Source organism: Peromyscus leucopus, chromosome 1, assembly GCF_004664715.2.
Source record: "Peromyscus leucopus breed LL Stock chromosome 1, UCI_PerLeu_2.1, whole genome shotgun sequence".
Lineage (NCBI taxonomy): Eukaryota > Metazoa > Chordata > Mammalia > Rodentia > Cricetidae > Peromyscus > Peromyscus leucopus.
Genome location: NC_051063.1, coordinates 177,629,024 through 177,651,467, shown reverse-complemented (window position 1 = coordinate 177,651,467; position 22,444 = coordinate 177,629,024). Strand labels below are relative to the sequence as shown.

At 38.4% G+C, this 22,444-nt stretch overlaps 1 protein-coding gene across 1 annotated transcript; it reads left to right on the top strand.

Annotated features, from left to right (window-relative positions):
• Window positions 1-1,605: 1,605 nt before the first annotated feature.
• On the top strand, window positions 1,606-21,376 carry LOC114687069 (bile salt sulfotransferase 2-like). Its single transcript, XM_028861768.2, has 6 exons — window positions 1,606-1,785; window positions 2,833-3,041; window positions 4,516-4,642; window positions 9,412-9,506; window positions 16,784-16,961; window positions 21,156-21,376. The coding sequence occupies exons 1-6, from the start codon at window positions 1,653-1,655 to the stop codon at window positions 21,266-21,268; spliced, it is 855 nt and encodes a 284-aa protein (XP_028717601.1). The 5' UTR covers window positions 1,606-1,652; the 3' UTR covers window positions 21,269-21,376.
• The last annotated feature ends 1,068 nt before the right edge of the window (window positions 21,377-22,444 follow it).

Sequence of the window (22,444 nt, the reverse complement as noted above, 5' to 3'; positions counted from 1 at the left end):
AATATGCCTGTATTAACATGTATTTTAAAGACATTCTGCAAATTATAATGATAATACTCCCTCCAAGTGCCATGGACTATAAGGAAAAACCCTAGTATCATGCATGAGAAATCACCTCTCAAGTTGTTCAGGGGACTCCAAGTGACCTTCAAAACAATACCAAGTATTATTGCCCTTGATTGATTGGCACACAGAACTTGGATTACAACTCTGTTGCCGAAGTCACAATACACTTCAGACACAGATATTGGAGGAATTGAACTGAAATTGACCTGGAAGCTCTTCTGTGAGAAGTGGCTTTCATGAAAGCTGCCAAGAAAGAAGAGGAATCATTAGGCTTATCCAGGTGTGATATCTGTGAACCACAGCAATAATGCAACTGGCAAGATATCCATGATGATGCAATTGTGGAACTTTCATCTTGGAGGTTTCAAGGGTTGTCTAATTGAACTTAAGGCACACTCAACAAGTGGGAAGCCATGTCTGGCAGTGTACACGTAGACAACCCCTTGAGCCTGGAAATGGCATAGATCAAAGAGGTGAACCTTCTACTGTAAGTATCAGAATCCAGTATGCTTTCTAGCTGTTTTCTTAATATCTATCTCTTACACACAGATAAATATAATTCCCACCCTCATCAAAGAAGCTTTTTTGCAACATATGGAGACTATTATAAAGTCCCACAACTGGTCAAAATGCAGAGAATAATTGACTGCAAGGTGCCCAACCACAACTGACATATCTGCAATGAGTTCATTTAACTGAAAGGTTGGAAAAAAACATGGAAGAGGCGACAGAAATCCCCCAGCAGCTAAGGATCCTAATTGCTGGTACATATACCCTAGACATGACAGGAAAATACATCTATGAACTCTCAATAGTATATGTAGTGACATGTGCTATCATAATCACACCAGTTGGTATAGAAATAAGGGCAGGGGAAATTCTACATGGTCTTAACTCTAGGTGAGGTCAATGGCTGCTGAAAGAGAATCATCTGCCTCAGTAGGGAAATCCCATATTGGTTTTCCAATCACAAATGCTCCACTCAGAGTACATTCACATAGAAACAGAACTAACTGGCCTCAGTAGGTTATATGTACATGTGATCATATACATATAGATAATATAAATATACATATATATAAACTGCAAAGTAAAGAAGAAATCCTAAATACGGGAAGGGAATGAGGCACTGGAGGGGGAGAGTGAACGTGGGAGCCATATAACACAACTAAGGACATGAGTTTCTCAAAAATAACCACTACTGAAAAAAAGACTTTCATGTGGTAACATTTTGTATGACCTCTGTAACTTTTATGCACATTTGAAAACATTCTGAAAGCTGAATTGTATTAGAAAACATTTTAAATTAAACCCCATTTTTATGTCCTAGTACTTGTTATTGAGTTTCTGGTTTGGGATCTTGAATATTGCAGAATTATCTCTGAATGTGTTTACAATTGCTTAACACAACAACCTTTGACTGGTTACAACATCATTTCTTCCTGTAAGTAGATGGTTTTACAAGGAACTGTGGAGTGTTAATCATTTCTTTGCCTACACTATAAATATTACCTCTCAACACTTGCCAGAAGCTGAAAAGGTGGCTAAAACTGTAGCCTAGCAGCACCCACCAAGAGCTCTTTGCCATGTCAGACTACCTTTGGTTTGAAGGAATACCTTTCCCTATTATAAAGTATGAAAAAGAAATAATTGAAAAATCTTGTGATAAGTTTGTGTTCAGAGATGAAGACATAGTCATACTGGCTTACCCTAAATCAGGTAAGAACTGTTAGAGTGCTCTTGAAGTGTATGAGGAAGGATAAGGCTTTGATCCTCATTCATTTGGGTGATGAGTGGCGTGCTCTATATATCTGATGTGGGCATGGATTGCTGTTTGTGAGTGCATTTCACTCAGAGAAAGAACACCAGCCTGCACTGTGTGGCAAGAGGCTCATCTAGGCCATGCGAGCAATGTCAGTTGATCCTAAGGCAGACTCTGGGAGGTTTCTGTCTCTATGTGGAGGAGAGTAGAAGGGAAAAATGAGGATAATAAACAGAAGAAACAGCACCAAGGTAAAAGTCATGGATGTAAGAATATGTGGAGGAGAGGACAATGTCAGGTAGAAGAATTACCATGGACCTTGTCCAAGGGGTGAAATAGTCTCAAAACTCAAAGAACCAAAAAAGCAGTGTGTGATTTGGAGGAGGGTTTTCTGGGTGGCAGAAGCACTGAACATAGGTAAGTTTTAGGTGCCGACACTGACAGTGAAAGAACATGGAAAAGCCAAGAGCAGTAGAATGCATGAAGAAGATTCATACAATGACCCAGAGAAGAGAGCTAGAGAAATACCCAAGGACAAGTAAACATGTAAACATAAATACAAGTGTGTGTGGAAAATAGACAGAAGGGGTTTTATTCAGCTAAAGAGGAGCAGTACTCATACACATACTGCAGCACGGATGCATCTCAATTGCTTTGCACTAAAAGAAAGGAGCAAGTCTCAAGGATAGAGTCCACTATTACATATCTGTGAAGTATCTGGGAAAGTCGAACTCAAAGTACAAGAATGTAGATGATGATGGTCCAGGACTTGAGGGGACTTTCAGGTGTAGTTAATTGAGTATAGTCTCAGTTTCTCCATGTGAAGCATTGACAAAGTGCTGGATGAATATACTTTGTACTTAGAGCATTTGGACATTGTGAACACCACAGGACTGTGTGCTTAAAAACAGATACACTGTAAATTGTACAGGTGTACAATTTTCTACTTGAGGCTTTTTAACAAGTACTGTTGAAATGAGTGACCATTACTTTTCCTTCTTCAGGAACTAACTGGATGAAGGAGATTGTCTGCTTGATTCAGAACAAGGGGGATCCCAGTTGGATTCAATCTGTGCCTATCTGGGATCGCTCACCCTCAATAGAGAGTCAAAGAGGATATCAACTATTAATCAATAAGGAAGGACCACGCCTCATCAGCTCACACCTTCCCTTCCATTTTTTCCCCAAGTCTTTCTTCAGTTCCAAGGCCAAGGTCAGTGTCCTGTTGTTGAGAAATCTTTGTCCAAATGTTCTTTGAATTTCATCTACCTTGGTGGGCCCTGGAGCTCTTGATGAAATGCACTCAGATTGTGTAGGTTGTGGGTGGGAACATGAGATTCTCATGCACTAAATAAGTGATGCAGATGTGTCTCTTCCTCAGACTACATCAGAGTACCAGAATGTCAAGTACCACACAGTGATCCTGGGCAGTTATATGAAAGAATGTGAAATATAAACTAGAGCATTCAGGAACTACACAAACAGGTCAAGCAGAGGGCAAACTCTAGTGTACACTGGACATTACTGTTTTGCTGTCATCAAAGTCAATTAGCTAATTGTGACTATATATATATATATATATATATATATATATATATATATATGTATGTATGTATGTATGTATCGCATGAGCAGTGTGTGAATCACCCCAGGCAGGGTTGCTCTTAGAAGAAGCAGCCTGACCAGGCATTAGTGCTCTAATCATGGAGATTGTTCAGCAGTCATGGCCCAGTTGTACCCACTGTGTGTTATTGAATCTAGCTGTCCATTGAGATCAGTAGCCACAGGAATCCCCCACACCAATGATAGAGGACTTCCAGAGGGGAACAGAGATATGGAGGTTCTGACCTATCATAGTTTCTAGTTTGTAAAAAAGCTTTCGGGAGGTTTCTGAACCATGGAACTTAAAATATGTTATACTTAACATACAAATACAAATGTAGAACTATTATCACTCTTGATAATATCACAATGAAGTTTACTCTTTTCTTTCTTTCAAATTTGGAGTCTTTTTTCATTAATTGTTGTTACATCTGCATATGTATCTACTTATTTCTCAATATTTAAATACAATCTGCTCAGTCTATAAAATGTTACTTGTATGTATGATTTCAGGCCTGAGCATTTGGAAATGCATAACCAATTGTTATGCTTTTCCCAGGTAAAGTCTGTTTCTCCAACTCTCTGCATTTCTGAGTTGCCTGTAAGTCTTTGTGTTCACTATTGTACAATGACACTCTAGCTTTGAGATCTGCACAATGATTCTTGAAAGTTACATTTGGTAGTTACAGTTGTGGACAAAAATTAGGTTTTCATATTGCAGATATATTTAGCACAGTACTCATCTCTGTGTATATAAGATGTTCTTTCACAATGGATGGATGGTTTTTCACACTGTAAGACATTGATCTTTACAAATATAGGATCAGTCTTGGATTTTTGTTATAGTTGTTTTTTTAACGATTTAGTGACCTGAGTTATTGTGCAGTTACATATTTGTAAATGAAATAAATTTATAAAAGAGGATTTTGACTATAGATATTTGCACTTATGTAAAGTTTTATCCAAATAAAAATAAAGTTTTTAGAAACCTCATGGAGATTTAATTGACATTTCATATAAATTGTGCAAGTTAAAAGGTTTGGAATGACTATGTTAACCTTCATGTACATGTTTTTCTATTTAAGATAATCTATGTCATCAGAAATCCCAGAGATGTTCTTGTGTCTGGTTATTTTTTCTGGAGAAAGACAAAATATGTTAAGATTCCAGAGTCACTGACAACTTATTTTGAATGGTTCATCAAAGGAAATGGTGAGTGTCCTATTAAATATAGGACTTGGGGAGGCTCAGAGACATTTTAATGACAAGGTGAGATATAGTTCAGGTTGGTCTTGAATTCTATATAGCCAGGGAAATGTTGAAGCTCTGTTCCTCAGGCATCCACTTCTTGAGTTCTAGGACTAAAGCACCTACTACCATGTTCCATCAATTTAAAGCTGGCACTCACTCTCATGATCAAGTATTTTATTTAACTTGGTTACATCCCTAGACTTTAGTATATTCTGTAGTCTTCACTTGGCTACATCTTATTTCTCTGTATTCAACCAATATGTGGTTCCAAGTCTCATCACCATTTTGAACCTAATTGCGAAGTCTTCCTGTTTTCACACCACTACAAAACAGACACAGCCACAACTTGCCCATAACACATCATCCCAACAAAGTTTGCAGTGTCTGGTCTTTCCAGCACTAAGGTAGGTGTTATAATTTGTGGTATTGAATAAGAAATGCCTCAAATAGACCTTGACATTTAAACACCTGTTCCCTACTTGATGGCACTGTTTAAGAAGATTCATGAGGCACAATCTTGCAGGAGGTACATCACTGAGTGTGGGCTTTGAGAGGTTCTAAATAATTATTTAATTAAATTTATTCATGTATTTCTGTATCCTGACCAGTTTCCCCTCCCTACTTTCCTCCAATACCCGCCATGTACCATTTTCCCCACCCCACACCCCAACCCAATCCTCCTCTGTTTCTGTTTAGAAAGGGGCAGGCCTCAGCATGGGTGTCAACAAAGCATGACATATCAAGTTCAGGTAGAGCTAAACTCCTTGCATTTAGGCTGGACAAGATAAACCACTATGAGGAATAGGTTCCTAAAAGTCAGCCAAAGAAATAGGGATGGGCCCTGCTTTCATCACTAGGAGTCCCACAAGCAGATCAAGCTACACAAGGGTCACACATATGTAGAGGTCCTAGGTTGGTTCCATGCAAGCTCACTAGCTGTGAGTCCAGAGACTGTGAGCTCCTATGAACCCATGTCATTTGTTTCTGTGGGTACCCTTGTGATGACCTTGAGCCATCTGGCTCATCCAATCTTTCCTCTGTCTCTTCAACAGGATTTCCTGAGCTAGGCCCAGTGGGTCTCTCTATCTGGTTTCTTCAGTCACTGGAGGAAGGCTCTCTGATGACAATGTGGATAGTTACCAACTTGATTACAGGAGATGGCCAGTTCAGACTACCTACCCACTATTGCTAATAGTCTTAGCTTGAGTCATCCTTGTAGATTCATGGGAGTTTCTCTTATCAGGTTTCTACCTGACCCCAAACCCCCACCATCAAGATGTTTCTTTCATTACTCTCCCACTCCAACCATGCCCCCAACCCAATCTATCATGTTCCCATCCCAGTCAACCCAGGAGATCTCTTCTATTTTCCCTTCCTAGGGACATCAGTACATCACCATACACTTTGTGCTCTCCTTGTTACCTAGTCTTTATCGAGCTGTGGAATGTAGCATGGTTATCATTTACTTTACAGCTAATATTCACTCTTGAGTGAGTACATACCATGTCTGTTTTTCTGTGTCTGGGATACCTTACTCAGGATGATTTTTTTTCTGGTTCCTCTAGTTGCCTTCAAAATTCCTAATGTAATTGATTTTAACAGCTGAGTAATACTTCATTGTGGAAATTTACCACATTTTCTTTGTCCATTGTGTGGCTGAGGAGCCCCTAGGTTGATTTCATGTTCTGGCTAGTGTGAAAAACCCTGTCATGAACATAGTTAAACAACTGTTCTCATGGAAAATTGGGCATCCTTTGGGTATATGCCCAAGAATTAGGTATCGCTGGGTCTTGAGGTAGATTGATTCTCAGTTTTCTGAGAAATCTCCATATTGATGTCCATAGTGGCTGTACAAGTTTTCACTAACACTAGCACTGGAGGAGTGTTCCCCTAGATCCACATCAAAAGGTTAAGTACTTAAGTCACTTCCAGTTGCTTGCCTCTGCTTCCTGAATGTAGTTGAGGAGATGACATCGCAGCTTCCTGCTGCTATAGCACTGCCTGCCACTTTTTACCATTGTCTCTTTTCTCCCATCATTTATTCTTATCCCTCTAGACTCATAAACCAAAATTAAGCTCTCTCTGCTTACTTAAGTTGCCTTTGTTCATGATGCTTTACCACAGTGGCAGAAAAATTACAAAAGTGCATGTTCCTACCACACAACTCAGTTGTGGTTTCTCTTAGTCTTTTTTTATTGGCTTCCCATACATTATCCTGACTGTTCACTATTTTGTTAAGATTCATCTTAACAAATATTGTAAATCCTATTTTCTTAATTGTCACAAAAGTATTTTCATAGGCATGGATTCTTAGCACTTTGCATATAGTTTAACTTTCATTGAGTTATAATAATTATATATAATAACAAGATTCATTATGACATTTTGATACAAGTGTGCAGGTAATTTTGTTCAAATTAATGGCCCACTATCCTCTCTTCCGCTGTTTCCACTTTTGCTGATCTTGTTCCTCTTTCTAAGTAACACTGCTTTCTACTTCCATGTCCCTTTTCTTCATGTGTGTGTTTGTGACCCAGTGAGGTCCATTGGGGTTGCTTACTGGAGCACAGGGAAGAAGTCATTTATAGGAACATGGGTTTCTCACCAGTAACTCCTATACTGAAAAAAATACCTCCCCCTCCACCAGCTACCAAAAACTGCCTATAGACTGTGGTAGGAAAGGGCTGTCATGAGCCCTGTCCTCTAACTACACTTGACTGTTCATAAAGCCACAGAAAAGTGGTGGATACTTGGGAGTACTTTCCACTTGATAGAGTATTTTAGGTCCCAGTCTTATGAAGGTCTTCACAATATTCATGGGATGGATTCAAGTGAATCAGTAGTTCAATACCATCATTTTCTACATACCAAGACAGAGGCAGGCTTGTTGATATATTCTTTTTAATACCTGCTTCCAAATAAACTCTTATCTTTTAAAAAGACTTCCAAGACAGAACCACAGTTAATTTCCAGCTACATATATGTCATTAGCTTATTTTTAGTGCTCTCCCTAAAACGGTTTTGGCTTTTTTGTTTGTTTTCAGACAGGATCTGTTGTATCCCAGATTGGCCACAAATTCTCTGTGTACTGGAATATGACATTGAACCTCTGGTCTTCTCTTGTATTGATATCCCGAGTTTTAGTATTGCAGGTGTATGCCATATTTGACTTGGCTTTTAGGTTTTCTTTGAATATGAATAGGTATGTGTGTTTACAATAGTGTGACTATAAATGTGTGAATGTGGCAGTTTTGTGCCAAAACTTGAATGTGGCAGGCAAGCAACAACATCAGGTGTTGAGCCTTAATTTCTACCCTGTTTGAGAAAAAAATCTTTCTTTTAGTTCATCACTGTGTTTGCCAGCTTAGCTGGTCCCAATCTTCTGGCCATTCTCCTGTCTCCACCTTCCATGTCATTGATGGAGCACTAGGGTAACAAAAAGAAACTGAATTATCATCTTTGAATGGTTCCTGTGGATTCAAATCAGGTCCTCACACATGCATGGCAAATGCTTTCCTTTGAGTCATCACCTGAACCCAGCTTTCAATCTCTTTAAGTGGCCTAATTCTGTGTTCTATTATGAAGTTTATTTCTCTCTACTACTTCTGTGTAGATCATTTACCCCCAGCTTTCAATCAAATCTTAGGTTCCTTGAATTCATGTGTCCTACTGCTCTGACCCTTGCTTAACTCTTAACTCACTCCTCACTTGATTTAGTAGGTTCTTCAGATAATCATGAACAATGCAGATATGCAATGGCAGATGAGAAATGCAGAGAGAGGGACAATGAAGGAACAAATGGCTAAACCAGGAACAATGAAGACACTGTGACTGTTGAGAAAACATTACAATAGCCCTAGGAATGTAAATGAAGTTTTTGGGTTTGTATCAGGGTCATGTGCTGTTGTTCCCCTGGGGGATGGGGGCAAGTAGGCACAGAGTTAGTGATATAGCCTCTGGGAGATTGGATAAAAAACAAGCCCAGTTTATTCATAAAGAGGCAAGTTTTACATACCCTCCACCCCAGCCTGGGAGAAGGTCAGAGTAATATGCATCTGCTGGTGTGACTTGGCTGCCTCTCTCATTGGTCCAGGTGATCTCCAGATCATGTCTCAGCTGCTTTTGCTAAGGCCCTTAAGCAGACCAGGTTGGCTTTTAGAAAGTACTTTTTTTTTTACTTTTTTGGGCCCATTTTTCCCTCAAGCCTTTTAGGGATGAGTCATCCCACAGGGGTGAAGGTGGAATTCTATGGTGGAAGGTCTCTAGTAGTCTGTGTTTAGGACACCACGGTACTGAAGAGTCACTATTGAGACCTGGTGGAAGCTTAGAGGTGGATGCTTGGGTGAGGAGATCTCCCTTAGAAAGAATTAAGATAGTTCTTTGGACATGATAGCAATATAAAGTCCAACTGTAGCCATGCCAAGACCTCTTTGGCTTACTGTATTGGTATGATGGCTTTTCCCCAAAACATGCCTCCATTGCTAATGCCCATCAGAAGCAGGTCTCCATGAGGCATCAGGGGTAAATCTGTAAGATGATGAGTTTACTAGTGAACTTGATTTAATCAGCTCATTATCTGTGTGTATGTGTCCAATGTTACCTTGTATATTTTAAATACTAGTTTCATTTTTCTTAGTAAAGCAGTCTGCCATTTGCAGAAAGGACAAGAATATCAGGAAGACATGACTTTCATTCTTTATAAGCAATGCTTTCTGTTTTTGTTCCCACAGTGGCATATGGATCATGGTTTGAGCACACCCGTGCCTGGCTATCCATGAGAAAAAGAGACAACTTCCTGCTATTGAGCTATGAAGACATAAAAAAGGTAATTATCATTCTTACAGCAATCACAGAACCTCTCACAAACTCACCCAAAGTAGCACCCCATATTTCTCAGTATCCCCATGTCAGTTTTAGATTCATAAAGTGTCAATAAAAGTGAAATTATGTCCTAGGTCATTTATTGACATACACCTGAAATTTTCTCTGCAGTTGCCTTATCCATCACCCACATCTTTATCTTATCAACCCTGGAGTAGGTTGGGGTAGCTCAGACTTGTGCTATAGGTTTTGTAATTCTGACTATGCAACACATTTAATAACCTTATAACCCAGTAGTCTATTGGGAAATAGGTAAAGCACATTCATTCCACTATTGTGCCCAAATGTATGTCATCCCCCTTGATGACAAGAAGAGGACAAAGGCAGGAAATCCATCTGTGAATCCTGGGAGAGCACAGGAGCTGAAGTCACATGAACTGAGTGATACACACATCTGTGGTGGTATTGTGTTCCCCAAAATATTGTGTACTCTAATAAATTTATCTGGGGTCAGAGAACAGACAGCCACTAAATACAAAGGCTAGAAAATGGTGGCACTCACACCTTTAATCCTGGCATTCCAGAGATAGAAATCCCTCTGGATCTCTGTGAGTTCAAGGCCACATTGGAAACAGCCAAGCATAGTGACACGCCTTTAATCCCAGAAAGCCAACCTTTAATCCCAATGAGTGGTGGTAGAAAGCAGAAAGGTATATAAGGCGTGAGGACCAGAAACTAGAAGCATTTGGCTGGTTAAGCATTTGACTGGTTAAGCTTTCAGGCTATGGAGCAATACAGTTCAGCTGAGATTCATTCTGGATGAGGACTCAGAGGCTTCCAATCTGAGGAAACAGGACCAGCTAAGGAATTGGCAAGGTGAGATAGCTGTGGCTTATTCTGTCTCTCTGACCTTCCAGTATTCACCCCAATAACTGGCCTCGGGTTTGATTTTATTAATAAGAACTTTTAAGATTCCTGCTACACACATCTGACCAGGAATGTACAAGATGCAGCCAGTCAGGGATGATTGTGTCCTGTGCTCTGCAGTACAAGGGGTTCTGCATTGTGGGCTAGAATACACTGGAGATTTGAAAATTCTTAGTAGAGAATATCTAAATGTTTCAACATTAAGTAATGGTATATGTCTAAATAGACTGATAGGGCATTTGAGATCTGATCCTTATCAGATCATTGCAGGTTTCATTTCATTGAAATGCCCAACAGACAGTTAGCAATATGTTCAAGTACTGTATATGTGTCTAAAATATCTATTATTTTGAAAATTAAAAATATATCTTGGCAAGTCATCACATGACTCTAAAACTACCATTGGGAGAGAGAGAGTCGGAGTCAGGGGTTCTAGGTTATCTTGTTTGTATGGTGGGTTTGAGGTCAACTTTGCCTAAAAGAGACATTGTTCAAAAGATAATTTAAATAATTTTAAGTTCATTTGTGTATTTTATTTTCATTTAGTTAAAAAAATTCTCCCTCTACTGATGGACACATAACACCGACACCAAGCATATAAGCTCAAAAATATTCATATTTGTTCAGCAACTCAAAAGCTTTAGTAGTTTGGAAGATAACAGTGAAAGATAACCATCCTTTATATATCATAAATAAAAATATCAATCATACTTTTGAAGAACAAGAAAAAATAAGTGCAGTCTGTCAGAGAAAACACTGAGCCATCCTTTGAATAGTTCAAAAAAATAGTTAAGGAGGAAAAGAAGCAGTCTTACAGCTAATGTTGAGCTTTCAGAAGTAGATTCTGCTGATAATGAAGGTTACTGAAAGCTGTAACTTCTTGTTTTCATTTTTATTTCTCTTATAATTTTTTATAATTTAAAATAAGTTTTAAATTTAAACATATTTTAATCATACTCTTTCTCTCTCAAAATTTCTTCCAAATTTTCTTCTCCTCATTACCCACACACCTTAAATTCCTTCTGAAATAAAAAAAAAACAAACAAAATCCAAATAAAACAAAATTCCCCTGAAAGAAAACAAAATAAAACAATAACCAAAAGAAAAAACACTGAACTGCAATGAAATAGAACCAAATAAAAGCACACACACATGCACACACACAAACACACACACATACAAACACACACACACAAACAGAAATCAAACTCTGGAGTCCATTACATGTTGGACAACTACTCCTGCACATGAAAACGTTCCTGGAGTGGTTGATATATTCAGTGTCATTTCATTGGACACACCTAGTGGCTAGATTTTCATTCATTCATTTTTTAAAAATATAACAAAATAAAGTACAATCTGATGAAATAATATTATTACCTCAAAATTGGACAAGATAAACCAACAGAATGAAAACATCACAAGAGAAGGCACAAGCAGAGACCCTCATGCTCAAATATCAAGGAAGACCACAAAATCAGTCAACTGTAGACCCTAACATATAAGCAGAGGATTGGTGCAGACTGGTGTGCCACTATGCATGCTGCTCCAGTCTGTGGGTCCATATGAGCTTTTCTTATGTTGATGTGGATGGTCATGTTTTCTTAGTGTCCTCTCTCTTCTCTGGCTCTAACTCCCCTTTCCCTCTTCTGAAGAGTTGTCTATGCTCCAAAATCAGAGATTTGGTGGAGACATACCACTTAGGGCTGATTGTTCAAAAGTATCTCAAACTCTGTGTTTGCTCTGGCTGTGGATCTCTATTTTTCTTCCCAACTGCTTTGGGAGAAATCTTCTCTGATGACAGCTGTACAAGGCACTAATCTGAGCACAGCAGAACACCATGGAGTCACTTTGTCACTAATTTTTCAGGCCAAGATTATTGGATTTTACCCTAGGTCCCCAGTCTATCTAGTCTCTGGTCAACAAAGCAGTGTTAGCTATGTGTTCCATCTCATAGAGTAGGCCTTAAGTAAAATCAAGCATTTCTTGGCTACTCTCCAGAGCTTTGTGGCTTCATTGCCTTAGCATATCTTGCAGGTAGGACTATATAATTGGAAGTTTCCTGTCCCAACTACCTGGTCAAAAATAACCAACTCAGAACCTGAATGTGATCTATAATTTCACAGCTGATATCTCTGGCTTGTTACTAGATAATTCTTACCTTTAAGTTAACCCAGTTCTATTCATCTATGTATTGTCAACTGTCTTGTGGCTTTACGTGTCTTCTAACATGTCTTGCTTCCTGATCAGCTAGCTAGCAGCACTCCTGAATCTGTTCTCCTTCTTCCCATCATTCTCAATTTGATTTTACAGCCAAATTCCTGCCCAGCTACTGGTCTGTCAGCTCTTTATTAACCAATATGAGTAATACATATTGATAGTATAGAAGGGATAGTTACTGAGAATTCTCCCCCTTTTGTCTAATTAAAAAGAAAGGTTTTCACCTTTATATAGTAAAGCTACATATAACTAAAACAGTTATTAAATAAGAATTACAGTAATAGCATCTGATCCATTTATATTTGGCAAGATTGGAGAAAATACTAATTATCTATCTTATCTTGGTTTGTCTAAAGTTTTGTATCTAATTTACTTTCTATTATAACTAAGGAAAATTATGATTATAATGATTTAGTCTTCAACTCCATCAAAGACCCCAGAAGGGTGAAAAGTTACCTAATGACAGGGACATCGGGTTGCCTGGAAAGTCACCCAAAGCTCCTCTGTAACACTGGGGCATCCTAAGGTGGTCTACAGGCTAAGCATATCTGACAGACTTTCCTGTTAAGCAGAAAATATTGAAGGACTATTCTATTTCCTTAGGGGTTATTGATCTATTTAAAATGTTTATCTGGTCCTTATTAAAATTTGGTATGTGCTACCTATCCAGAAAATTGTCATTTTCTTTCAGGTGGAGTACAGTTTTTTGAAGTATGACCTGATGATTCTCTGAATTTCCTCATTGTTTGTTGTTAGGTCTCCCTTTTCATTTCTGGTTTTGTTAATTTGGACTCTTTCTCTCTCTCTCTCTCTCTCTCTCTCTCTCTCTCTCTCTCTCTCTCTCTCTCTCTCTCTGCCTTTTAGTTAATTTGATTAAGGGCTTGTCTATCTTGTTGATTTTCTTAAGGAATCAACTCTTTGTTTCCAGTTTTCATGAAGCTCACATCAGAGGTTCCTGTTTGAGTTCCTAAGTTTTTCTTTTGCAGATTTCCTATAATTTGAGTTTTCTTGATTGACTTTATTTCTACTTTCAGGTTTCAATGGTTTATTCATTTATTTCCACTGCTTGTGTTTTCATAGATTTCTTTATGAGATTTACTCTATTCCTCTATCATTTCCATACATGGTATTTTAGGGTCAATTTCTTCTTCTGTAACTATGGTAGAATATTCAGGGCCTGTTCTAGTGTGGTTTCTAAGCTCTAGTGAAAACATCCTGTCTTGGATGTCATGGACTATGCTTTCAGGTTGGCATCTAGGCATCTAGGATTGAGAAAATTATAATTCTACATTCTAATATCTGGTCTTGCCTTTGTTGGGTTCATGCTTCCTTCCTTATTTTTGTTGCTCTGTCTAGTACTTAGGAGAGTATATTGGCTGTGTGTTGTCTGGTAGGAAATTCTTCTGGGGTCCTGATAATTGGGGCCAATGGAAGTTCCAGGTAAAATGTTTCCAGATATAGAAAGCTGAAATTTAGGAATGGGAATAGTCTAGAATGTTGTCCTAATAATGTCCACAGGAGGGAAGATAGAAACATTTTCCACAGGAGCTGCTTAGTTAGTTACCTGAGAATGAGGCCACTGAGTGAGGTTAGTCCACAGCAGAAGGTTCAATATAAAGCTATGAATGAGACTGAGGAGTAGATTTGGAAAAATGGAAGGAGAGATGAAGATCTGCAGTTAGCCTATTTGCTTTCATGGTTAGAGTGGCCTGTAAGTGCTTAGGGAGTGTCTTCTGGATTCAGGATTTGCTATGACAAAAACAATAAGTGTGGAGAAGGAAATTTGGAGAATAAGAATTGTGTTATCCATGTGAAACAATGGCATTTGGTGGAGGGAGACTGTAGCAGATGTTCTACACCGAGCTGGGAAGGAGACTAGGAGCCTGGACTTAAAGGAGCAAGTAGAGATGTGAAGATGTGCATTTAGCCTAACTGTTTACATTCCCAGTTTGATCTATGGGTTCCCAGGGAATGCACGATGGAGTTGAGGTGTGGAGCAAATCAATGCATTGGTGATGGGATGTTAGGAGGGGAGATCCAGTAGAGATGTGAGTGGCTGAGGCAGGTGTTCTGCTACAGAGCTAGGGGTAACCCTGGGGTGGTTGGACTTAAAGGAATGAGGGGTAGGTGAAGATGTGTAGTTACTTTATTTCTTCATGACCAGAATGTTCTTTGGTTTCCCAATGAGGTCCTTTTGGAGTTGGATGCTGGGATTACAGGACTGAAGTTAGAAGATATGTGGAATCCATTCTATGGTGGGGGGGGAGTTGCTAAAGATTTTCTGTGACATAACTGGGCATGAGACTGGGGAATTGGATCTGGAGGAGCACAGTGAAAGGTAAAAATCTGTAGTCAGCCTACATGCTTCCCTGGCAAGAGTCAAAAAATAATTTTTAATGTAAAATATTAAGGAGCATCAAAAACAGGAAATTGGATTATTCAAAAGGAATTGGATCTCTTAATGATATCATCCAGGAACACAAAGTTTCTACATAAGTAGCAATATAAAAGACTCTTTTGTCTTTTGTAAAATCTTTTACTTTCTCTTCATAAAATTCAGTATTTCCCAGGAAGCTTCATTACTAAGATGTCTTTGTTGCATGGTAGTGCAGTTTCCCATAAGTTTTCTGTCCCACCATTCCACACAATTTTTCTAGTATTGCCATGGTTGTTTACCTTCCAATGAGATATTAACTAAATCTGTGATAAAATATGTAATAAAAGTTTTGAGATAGTTATACCTTTAGGCCCCCAGTAAAAGTGTCCCGGCCCAGAAAACATGTCGCGGCCAGCGGGATCTTCAGGAGAGACCCTAGAAGGGGGAATGGCGAATGAAGTGGACAAGAGACACAAAGAATTGACAGCAAGACAGTATTCTGATCAAGCTGCAAAATTTTATTTTTCTCAGGTGGGTTTTATAGCAAGCAGACCAGGAAACTTTCTTTGGGAAAAGATCAGGGGACTGTTGAGTTGCCAAGCAACCCAACCAAGCAACATAACCACAAAACATTGTTACTAATGGTCACTGTAGCAGAAAGATAAGGAAATGTTAAGTTATTTTCTAATAACTCAGGACTTGTCCAGGCATGTCAAAAGTTTCTGGTTAGTGGCTCAATACTGGACAGCAGAAATTTAACTCAGGCAGGCAATATGGCATGGCTCTTACAATTGTCCTGAGCAGAAAAGGGCTGGAATTCAAAGCAAAATCCAAAACTGTGCCTTCTTGTGACTATTTCTTAGTATTAACCCAGTTGTGGTAGTTCACAACTGTAATTCCAGAATACGGGTATCTGAAACAGGAAGACTGTGAATGTGATGCCCTTCTGAGTTATAGCATTAGTTAGTTACAAACAAACTAATATCTCCCAGAAGTACCCCCAAGTAATAATTATTGAGATTAGTCTTATGAAAGTTTAAAACTATTATTCACATTTACCCATAGGGTGCAGTTTTACATGGTGTAAACCTTAACCTCTCTAAATTCTTTGTGCACATTTTCTTCTTTCCTGTGGATCATTGTCTAGAATTATTTCTCTAAGTCTCTTTGAACATCACAGGCAAGGTTGGGTACGGTGGTGCACACCTTTAATGCCAGCAATTAGGTGGCAAAGGCATGTAGGTAGATCTCTGATCTCTTTGAGCTTGAGCTCAGTCTGGTATCCAGAGCAACTTCCATCCCACCAGACAGGACTCCATATTGAACACCTCTCAAGAAAAACATCCCAGTATATTTAGTAGGTGGGTTGTCACACACATGTGAACACATCACTGCAAAGATGGAAGCAAGAGGATCAGCTGTTAAATGAATTCATCCACTATGAAGTAAGTTTGAGTACAGCATTGGTTATATGAGACCTTGTCTCTAATATCCCCTCCTCCTTAGAAGAAATTCCAGGCTGTGACTCTTAAGGCTATAGATCAGTCAAAATGCAAGCCCACTCAATATAAAAATGCTGTGGAACTCCTGTCAACATATCCTGTATGTTTTCAAAACCCCTTTCACTGCTTTCTCATTTCATGTTCCCATTTCTTTCTTCACATCCTCTTTTCATCCTCCATCCATAGTTCCCATCTGTGCAACTGCTCTCTCAGAGCTTTCTCTATAACCTTCATTTTTGTTTCTTCTTCTTTTAGGACACAAAGAGCACCATAAAGAAGATTTGTGACTTCCTAGGAAAAAAATTAGAGCCAAATGAGCTGGATATGGTCCTCAAGTATAGTTCCTTCCAAGCCATGAAGGAAAATAAAATGTCCAATTTCAGTCTCACTACAAAATATGGGGCTCCTAATGGTTTGGATCTCTTGAGAAAAGGTGAAGAAGTTTTTGAGCTTTAAATGATGTCAGGATGTGTGGAGGGCATATTGTTCCAGTGAGACTCTAGGAAAGAGTTGGGAATGGTTCAGATGTCATTGCTCATCACATCATAGTTTCTCACAAACCTTACAGAAGATTCATTCCATGGTGATGATGTGGTCTTCAGTAGCTATGAAAACTGATTTGTTCTGGGAGAGGATGTTGGGATTGCAGATGGTTGAGTCCAATAACCTCAATGGAAACAAAAGGGTAGACATGTTGCAATGAGGCTTAGTAATGCTCCCTGTATCATAGAAATCTAAATAAAACACATAGCACATGGGACCAAAGATATATTTGCAATGATAATCACAGAAAACCCTTCCATTCATGGCTGGAAAAGATGTTGAACATGCCAATATTGCTGTCCCACACCAGGCTGAGTATAGACCCCATAAAGACTAAGTGAATGGTATTTATCAACCTACATTTGGATTGCTTCAGGCTCAGGGTTACTCAGTTTGTTCTGAATGCCTCTCCAGGAATGGGAATATCCATCTTCTCTATGTCTGTGCTACCTCTCTATGCTGGGAGCAGACTGTGGGTGTGGTTCCATAGCAGTAAAGTTGAGGAGCCACTGTAACAAAAAGAACCACACCTGGAATATCACCTTTTCCTATTAGCAGATAATTGGTTAGATGGGACTTGGCATTGAAGAAGGAATGAATCAGATGTCAGGCCTTTGGGGATAAGTAAAGAAAATGGAAATATACTCAGCAAGTGGAGAATTATTGGTTATTGGTTTAATTTTCTTCTTCCAATAATTTGTATGCTTCAGCCTTACTCTCCAACCCTCCTCCACCCTAGATTGTAAGGATCAGGTCATAGAACATAAAGACATCAGGAGTATACAGACAGAGAATTAAGTTAAAGTGGTTAGCAGATTGCATTTAATTTAATACTCCTGGTGTCCTCACAAGTGGAAGTTTGGGCTCAGATTTGAGCACATATACATGTCACTTCAAGAATTTCATTGTCTATACACTATGGACTGAGACCTCTCGAGAATCCACTCCTGTTGACAGATAACCACAGACTGCTGTGCTCCAGACTCTGTGGAGACAGAGTTGTCTGCACTAGAAGTGAAGGTCCCACATAAGAAGAGAATTGGCCCATTCTTGGATTTCCTGTAATGAATCAGAATTTGGCAGAGGTAAAACAGTATGGATACATAAAAAGCTTCAATGAAATGCCAAAAGGAATGAAATGTCTTCTTTAATAGGGAAAGGCTATGGAAACTAACAAGTAAAAATTTGGTCAATAGAGCAGATGTAATAGAATAAGGACACAATTCCATGAAGACAACAGTCAATTCCTCTTTTCCATGTAGACCCTTCAAGGATGAGACCACAGTGGGATTTTAATTTTCTCCGAAATAAAGTATTTTTCATGTATCATATATGGTTATTCTGTCATAAAACTTGATCTTTCACCATAAGTCCTTTGTAATTTATCATAGTGATTATATATGACATCCATTTCTTCCACATTTAAAGATAACTTTTACTCTGCGGAATTATTTTTCTTTTACTCACAATCATTATAAACCATGAGTCCACTGTAAACCAGGTCATTGAACGAGGATACCAACGTCATTACCTGTCCAGCCCTGATTCATGAATTCTTTATAGAGGATGCCAAGAGAGATATCAGGGAAACACTTTTGAAAGAATATGATGCATGAGGATAATTTTGGTCTTTTCAATTGCTATATCATATTAATTCCTTTTATTTTTTAATCCTGAAGGAAGAGCAGGTCAAAGATTAATTCTAAAATGCATTTAATTACTTACCAGTAGATACTTAATATCCTAAACCATAATGCATGAACAGCTTTGCTAACTGTTAGACTGGTCTTAAGCAGGCAGAATTCTCTAGACCTATTTTCACTGTCCTTTAGTTGCTCTTCTCAGGACCCAAGAAAAATACCTTTTTTTTTACCTCTGGAGAGCTACTCTAAAGAGCTACTTTTTACCTGGGAGACTCAATCATCTGGCTAGGTTGAATGAATCTGGTACTAAGCTTTAAGCAATAATTATCTACAAACAATTTTAATCATTATGATTCCATATTTAGATACTGCAGGAAATACAGATCAGAGAGATGGTCATTCTCATGCATCCACTGTTTACTTGACAGAACTTTTATAAAGACATTGTCACAATGAAGACACAAGGAAGGAAAGGTCTTCTGACAAACTTCAAAGGTTTTGGACCTCAGTACTTCACAGTGGATGTTTCCTAAATAGAATGCTTGAGCCATGAATCATTTTCCCTGGTGTCCTTAGAAGGCATTAATCTGAGACAAAGAGGGAAGAAGACCTAGAGAGAAGCCCACTATAGGCAGGCCAGTAAAAGGCCAGGGAAGGTCTGGACAACAACTTTTTGTGAGACCTGCCTCCTCCAAGACTATGAGGAAGTTCCTTTCCAACAAGAGTTAAGCCACAAAGATTTAGAGTTATCCTGTCCTCTGATACACCAGAGTTTGAGGAGATTTTTAGAAAGAACGAATGAAGAGAAATATATACTTGTAAGGGCCACAGAGTCTTGACAGAATTTGACTTACAACTTCATGTGTGTACCTGCAAAGATATGCTTTTCTCAACTGCACTGATTCAGCCCAATTGAATTTACTGAGACTCTGTTAGCTCAGCATCCAGTCTGGCTTATCAAGAGCTAGGTGTACTGTGGGAAACAATAGAGAAATTTGTTCTAATAATGAAAATATATGAAAGCTGAGAGTAGCAATTTATACTTACAAGTTACCTTCTTAAAAGAGACCGTCTTATAGTCATATCAATTAATGGCATATTGTTTAAATATGGTGTATCGAAAATTACAACTTAATTCTGAATATGTTATATTTTATTTAGTAATACCACTGGGAATTTAAAGTTAACTTATATGATACATAAGGAATACAATGTGATAAGGAAAAACAGATTTCTAAATTCAGTCTTTTTGGCTTCAAGTCTACATGCATCAATATCATGCTGGGTTACAGCTCAAGGACTAGTTTTTTCTCATCAGCAAAATGGAAACAAGGCCAGTATTTTCCACACTCATTCATGAATGCTTTCAAAAATTCCACACTGAGTATATTCTGTGTGTCTGATATGATTTGATGAATGAATCCTTTGCCGATGAAAGAAACATTTTGCTTTTTAAATATATTAGATACATATTTCAGGCATCTTTACAAAAAGGAAATTCATCAATGTGTCACAGTTATGAAATAAAATACAACAAGGATGTGGCCTGCAGAGATCTACATGGAAGGAAAATAGGAAAAGGTGGTCACATGGGCATACATTAGGAAACAAAAGAAAAAACATGAGTATATGGAAGACATCAGCACTCTAGAAAGAAGGAACACACTGTTCAATGAAAGCAGTTACACAGTTTGCCATCTGTAATGTCAAACCTAAAGACATACAGGAATGGAGTGATGAGAAACAAAGTCTGTTAAAAAGATGTTGTAAATAGATCATGTAGGTCTTGATGCATCACCAGACACCATGCTGATTGAAAACAGAAATCTTGGAATGTTCTCAGTTGGCAGTTATCTGGGTATCCTGCACTTGAAGAAAGCATCAAGATGGTTGGCATGTAGCTCACAACAGTCTGCATCTCTAGCTCAAGGGGATCTGATGCCTCAAAGCTCTGCAGGAAGCTGCATCATTTGGACCTACACACATATGATTAAACTTAATTTTAAAAGATCTTTTAAAAGTTGCTTGCATATTTTGCAGAACTTTTACAAGTAACCACTAAAATTTAAAAAGAAGAATTGAAACCTTTTTGGATAATTCAGATCAGAAACTCTGTTGGATTGGACAGTGTGATGGAAGCAGGTGTAGTGGGAAGCAGGAATAATCTGAACATCTAAAAAGCTGTGATAGTGTGGAAGCTATTAGAGTGTGTAGCTGATATGATGAAATGGGAGAAGGGGAGACATTATTGCCACAGAGGTAGAAGTCTGATGTATAATTTTTCAAGGTGTAAGATGTGTTCTCCAGGAAGTCACTGGTACTTCCCCTTTACTAACCATGTGGTCCTTGTCAAATAGATGGTAAGAGCATGTGAAGGAGGGACTGAGAGCAGTGCTGAGATCATTATTAACCCATCTATGTGTCTGCTTCACATTTTCTAGGCATCACTGGGGACTGGAAGAATCACTTTACAGTAGCCCAAGCTGAAGCTTTTGATAAAGTATTCCAGGAGAAAATGGCCGGTTTCCCTCCAGGGCTGTTTCCATGGGAATAAATTCTTAAAACTGAATATATATATATATATATATGGAGAGTGGGGTTTATTTTCCTGTTCTTGTATATGTGAATGACTGGATGTTGTCACAGAATAAATTCTGATACTTATTTGGGGTTGCTTTTTTTTTAGATATTAATTGATAGAAGTATTAGTAGTGGTAATAGTAGTGGAGGTAGTTGTAGTGTGTGTGTGTGTGTGTGTGTGTGTGTGTGTGTGTGTGTGTGTGTGTGTGTTACCATATTTCTGTGTACAGTTCTTTCAGAGGTCAGAAGAACGCATTGGTCCTCATGGAGCTACAGTTAAATATTGCTATAAGTTGCCTACTTTGTGTCTTGGAACTGAACTCAGATCCTCTACAAGGGCAGTACAATCCTCTTGACCTCACAATCATCTCTCCAACTGTGAATATTGGAGTCTTGAGTCATCACAATTTGCTTCTTTTATTATAGTTTGTTATATATTATCAGCTAACTGCAATATGCTTCATGGAATCCCAGCTTTAAACAATCCTTGTAACATTTTAAACATAAAAAAAAAACTAAAAGAAAATTTAAGTAATTTTTACTCTGTGACTTTGGTGCAAAAGAAATTTTAAAAATGTGTTTATAGAAACTTTGACACTTCATTCAAACAGCCTAACTCTGATCCTCACAATTGGCCACAACCGCCTTTACCAGCTGAGTGATGTTGCCTGTGAAATAGCATGGGGAGTATGCACTGTAGCATGGAAATCCTAATAGATGTTATAACCCCAAAAGGGAATAATTCTCCCTCCCAAGCAGTTAGAGCTCTCCAGTATGGGACTTGTCCTACAGATCATGTACCCCATCAATGACAGACTTCTACTACTTAAACCCCTGCAGTTGTCCACAGGTGCTGTGATTTCATACTTGCTGCATCATGATGAACACAATAAGATATACTATAAGCACTTTTGGAAATTAATTGTTCAACAAATGTTTTCTCCTTGGTTTCCCTATAACCTCTGACCCTTAACCCATTTCTTACTAAATACCCATAACATAAATATTCTTTTTATCCAGAACCTTAAGCTTAGGTCTGATCTTTCCATCATCCTTAGTCTAGTAGTTCCTTTTAATTTTATATATTATAATTTGATATATTCTCTTCATTTTATCATCTGGGGATTTTTTTGTTAAATGTTTTTTGAGA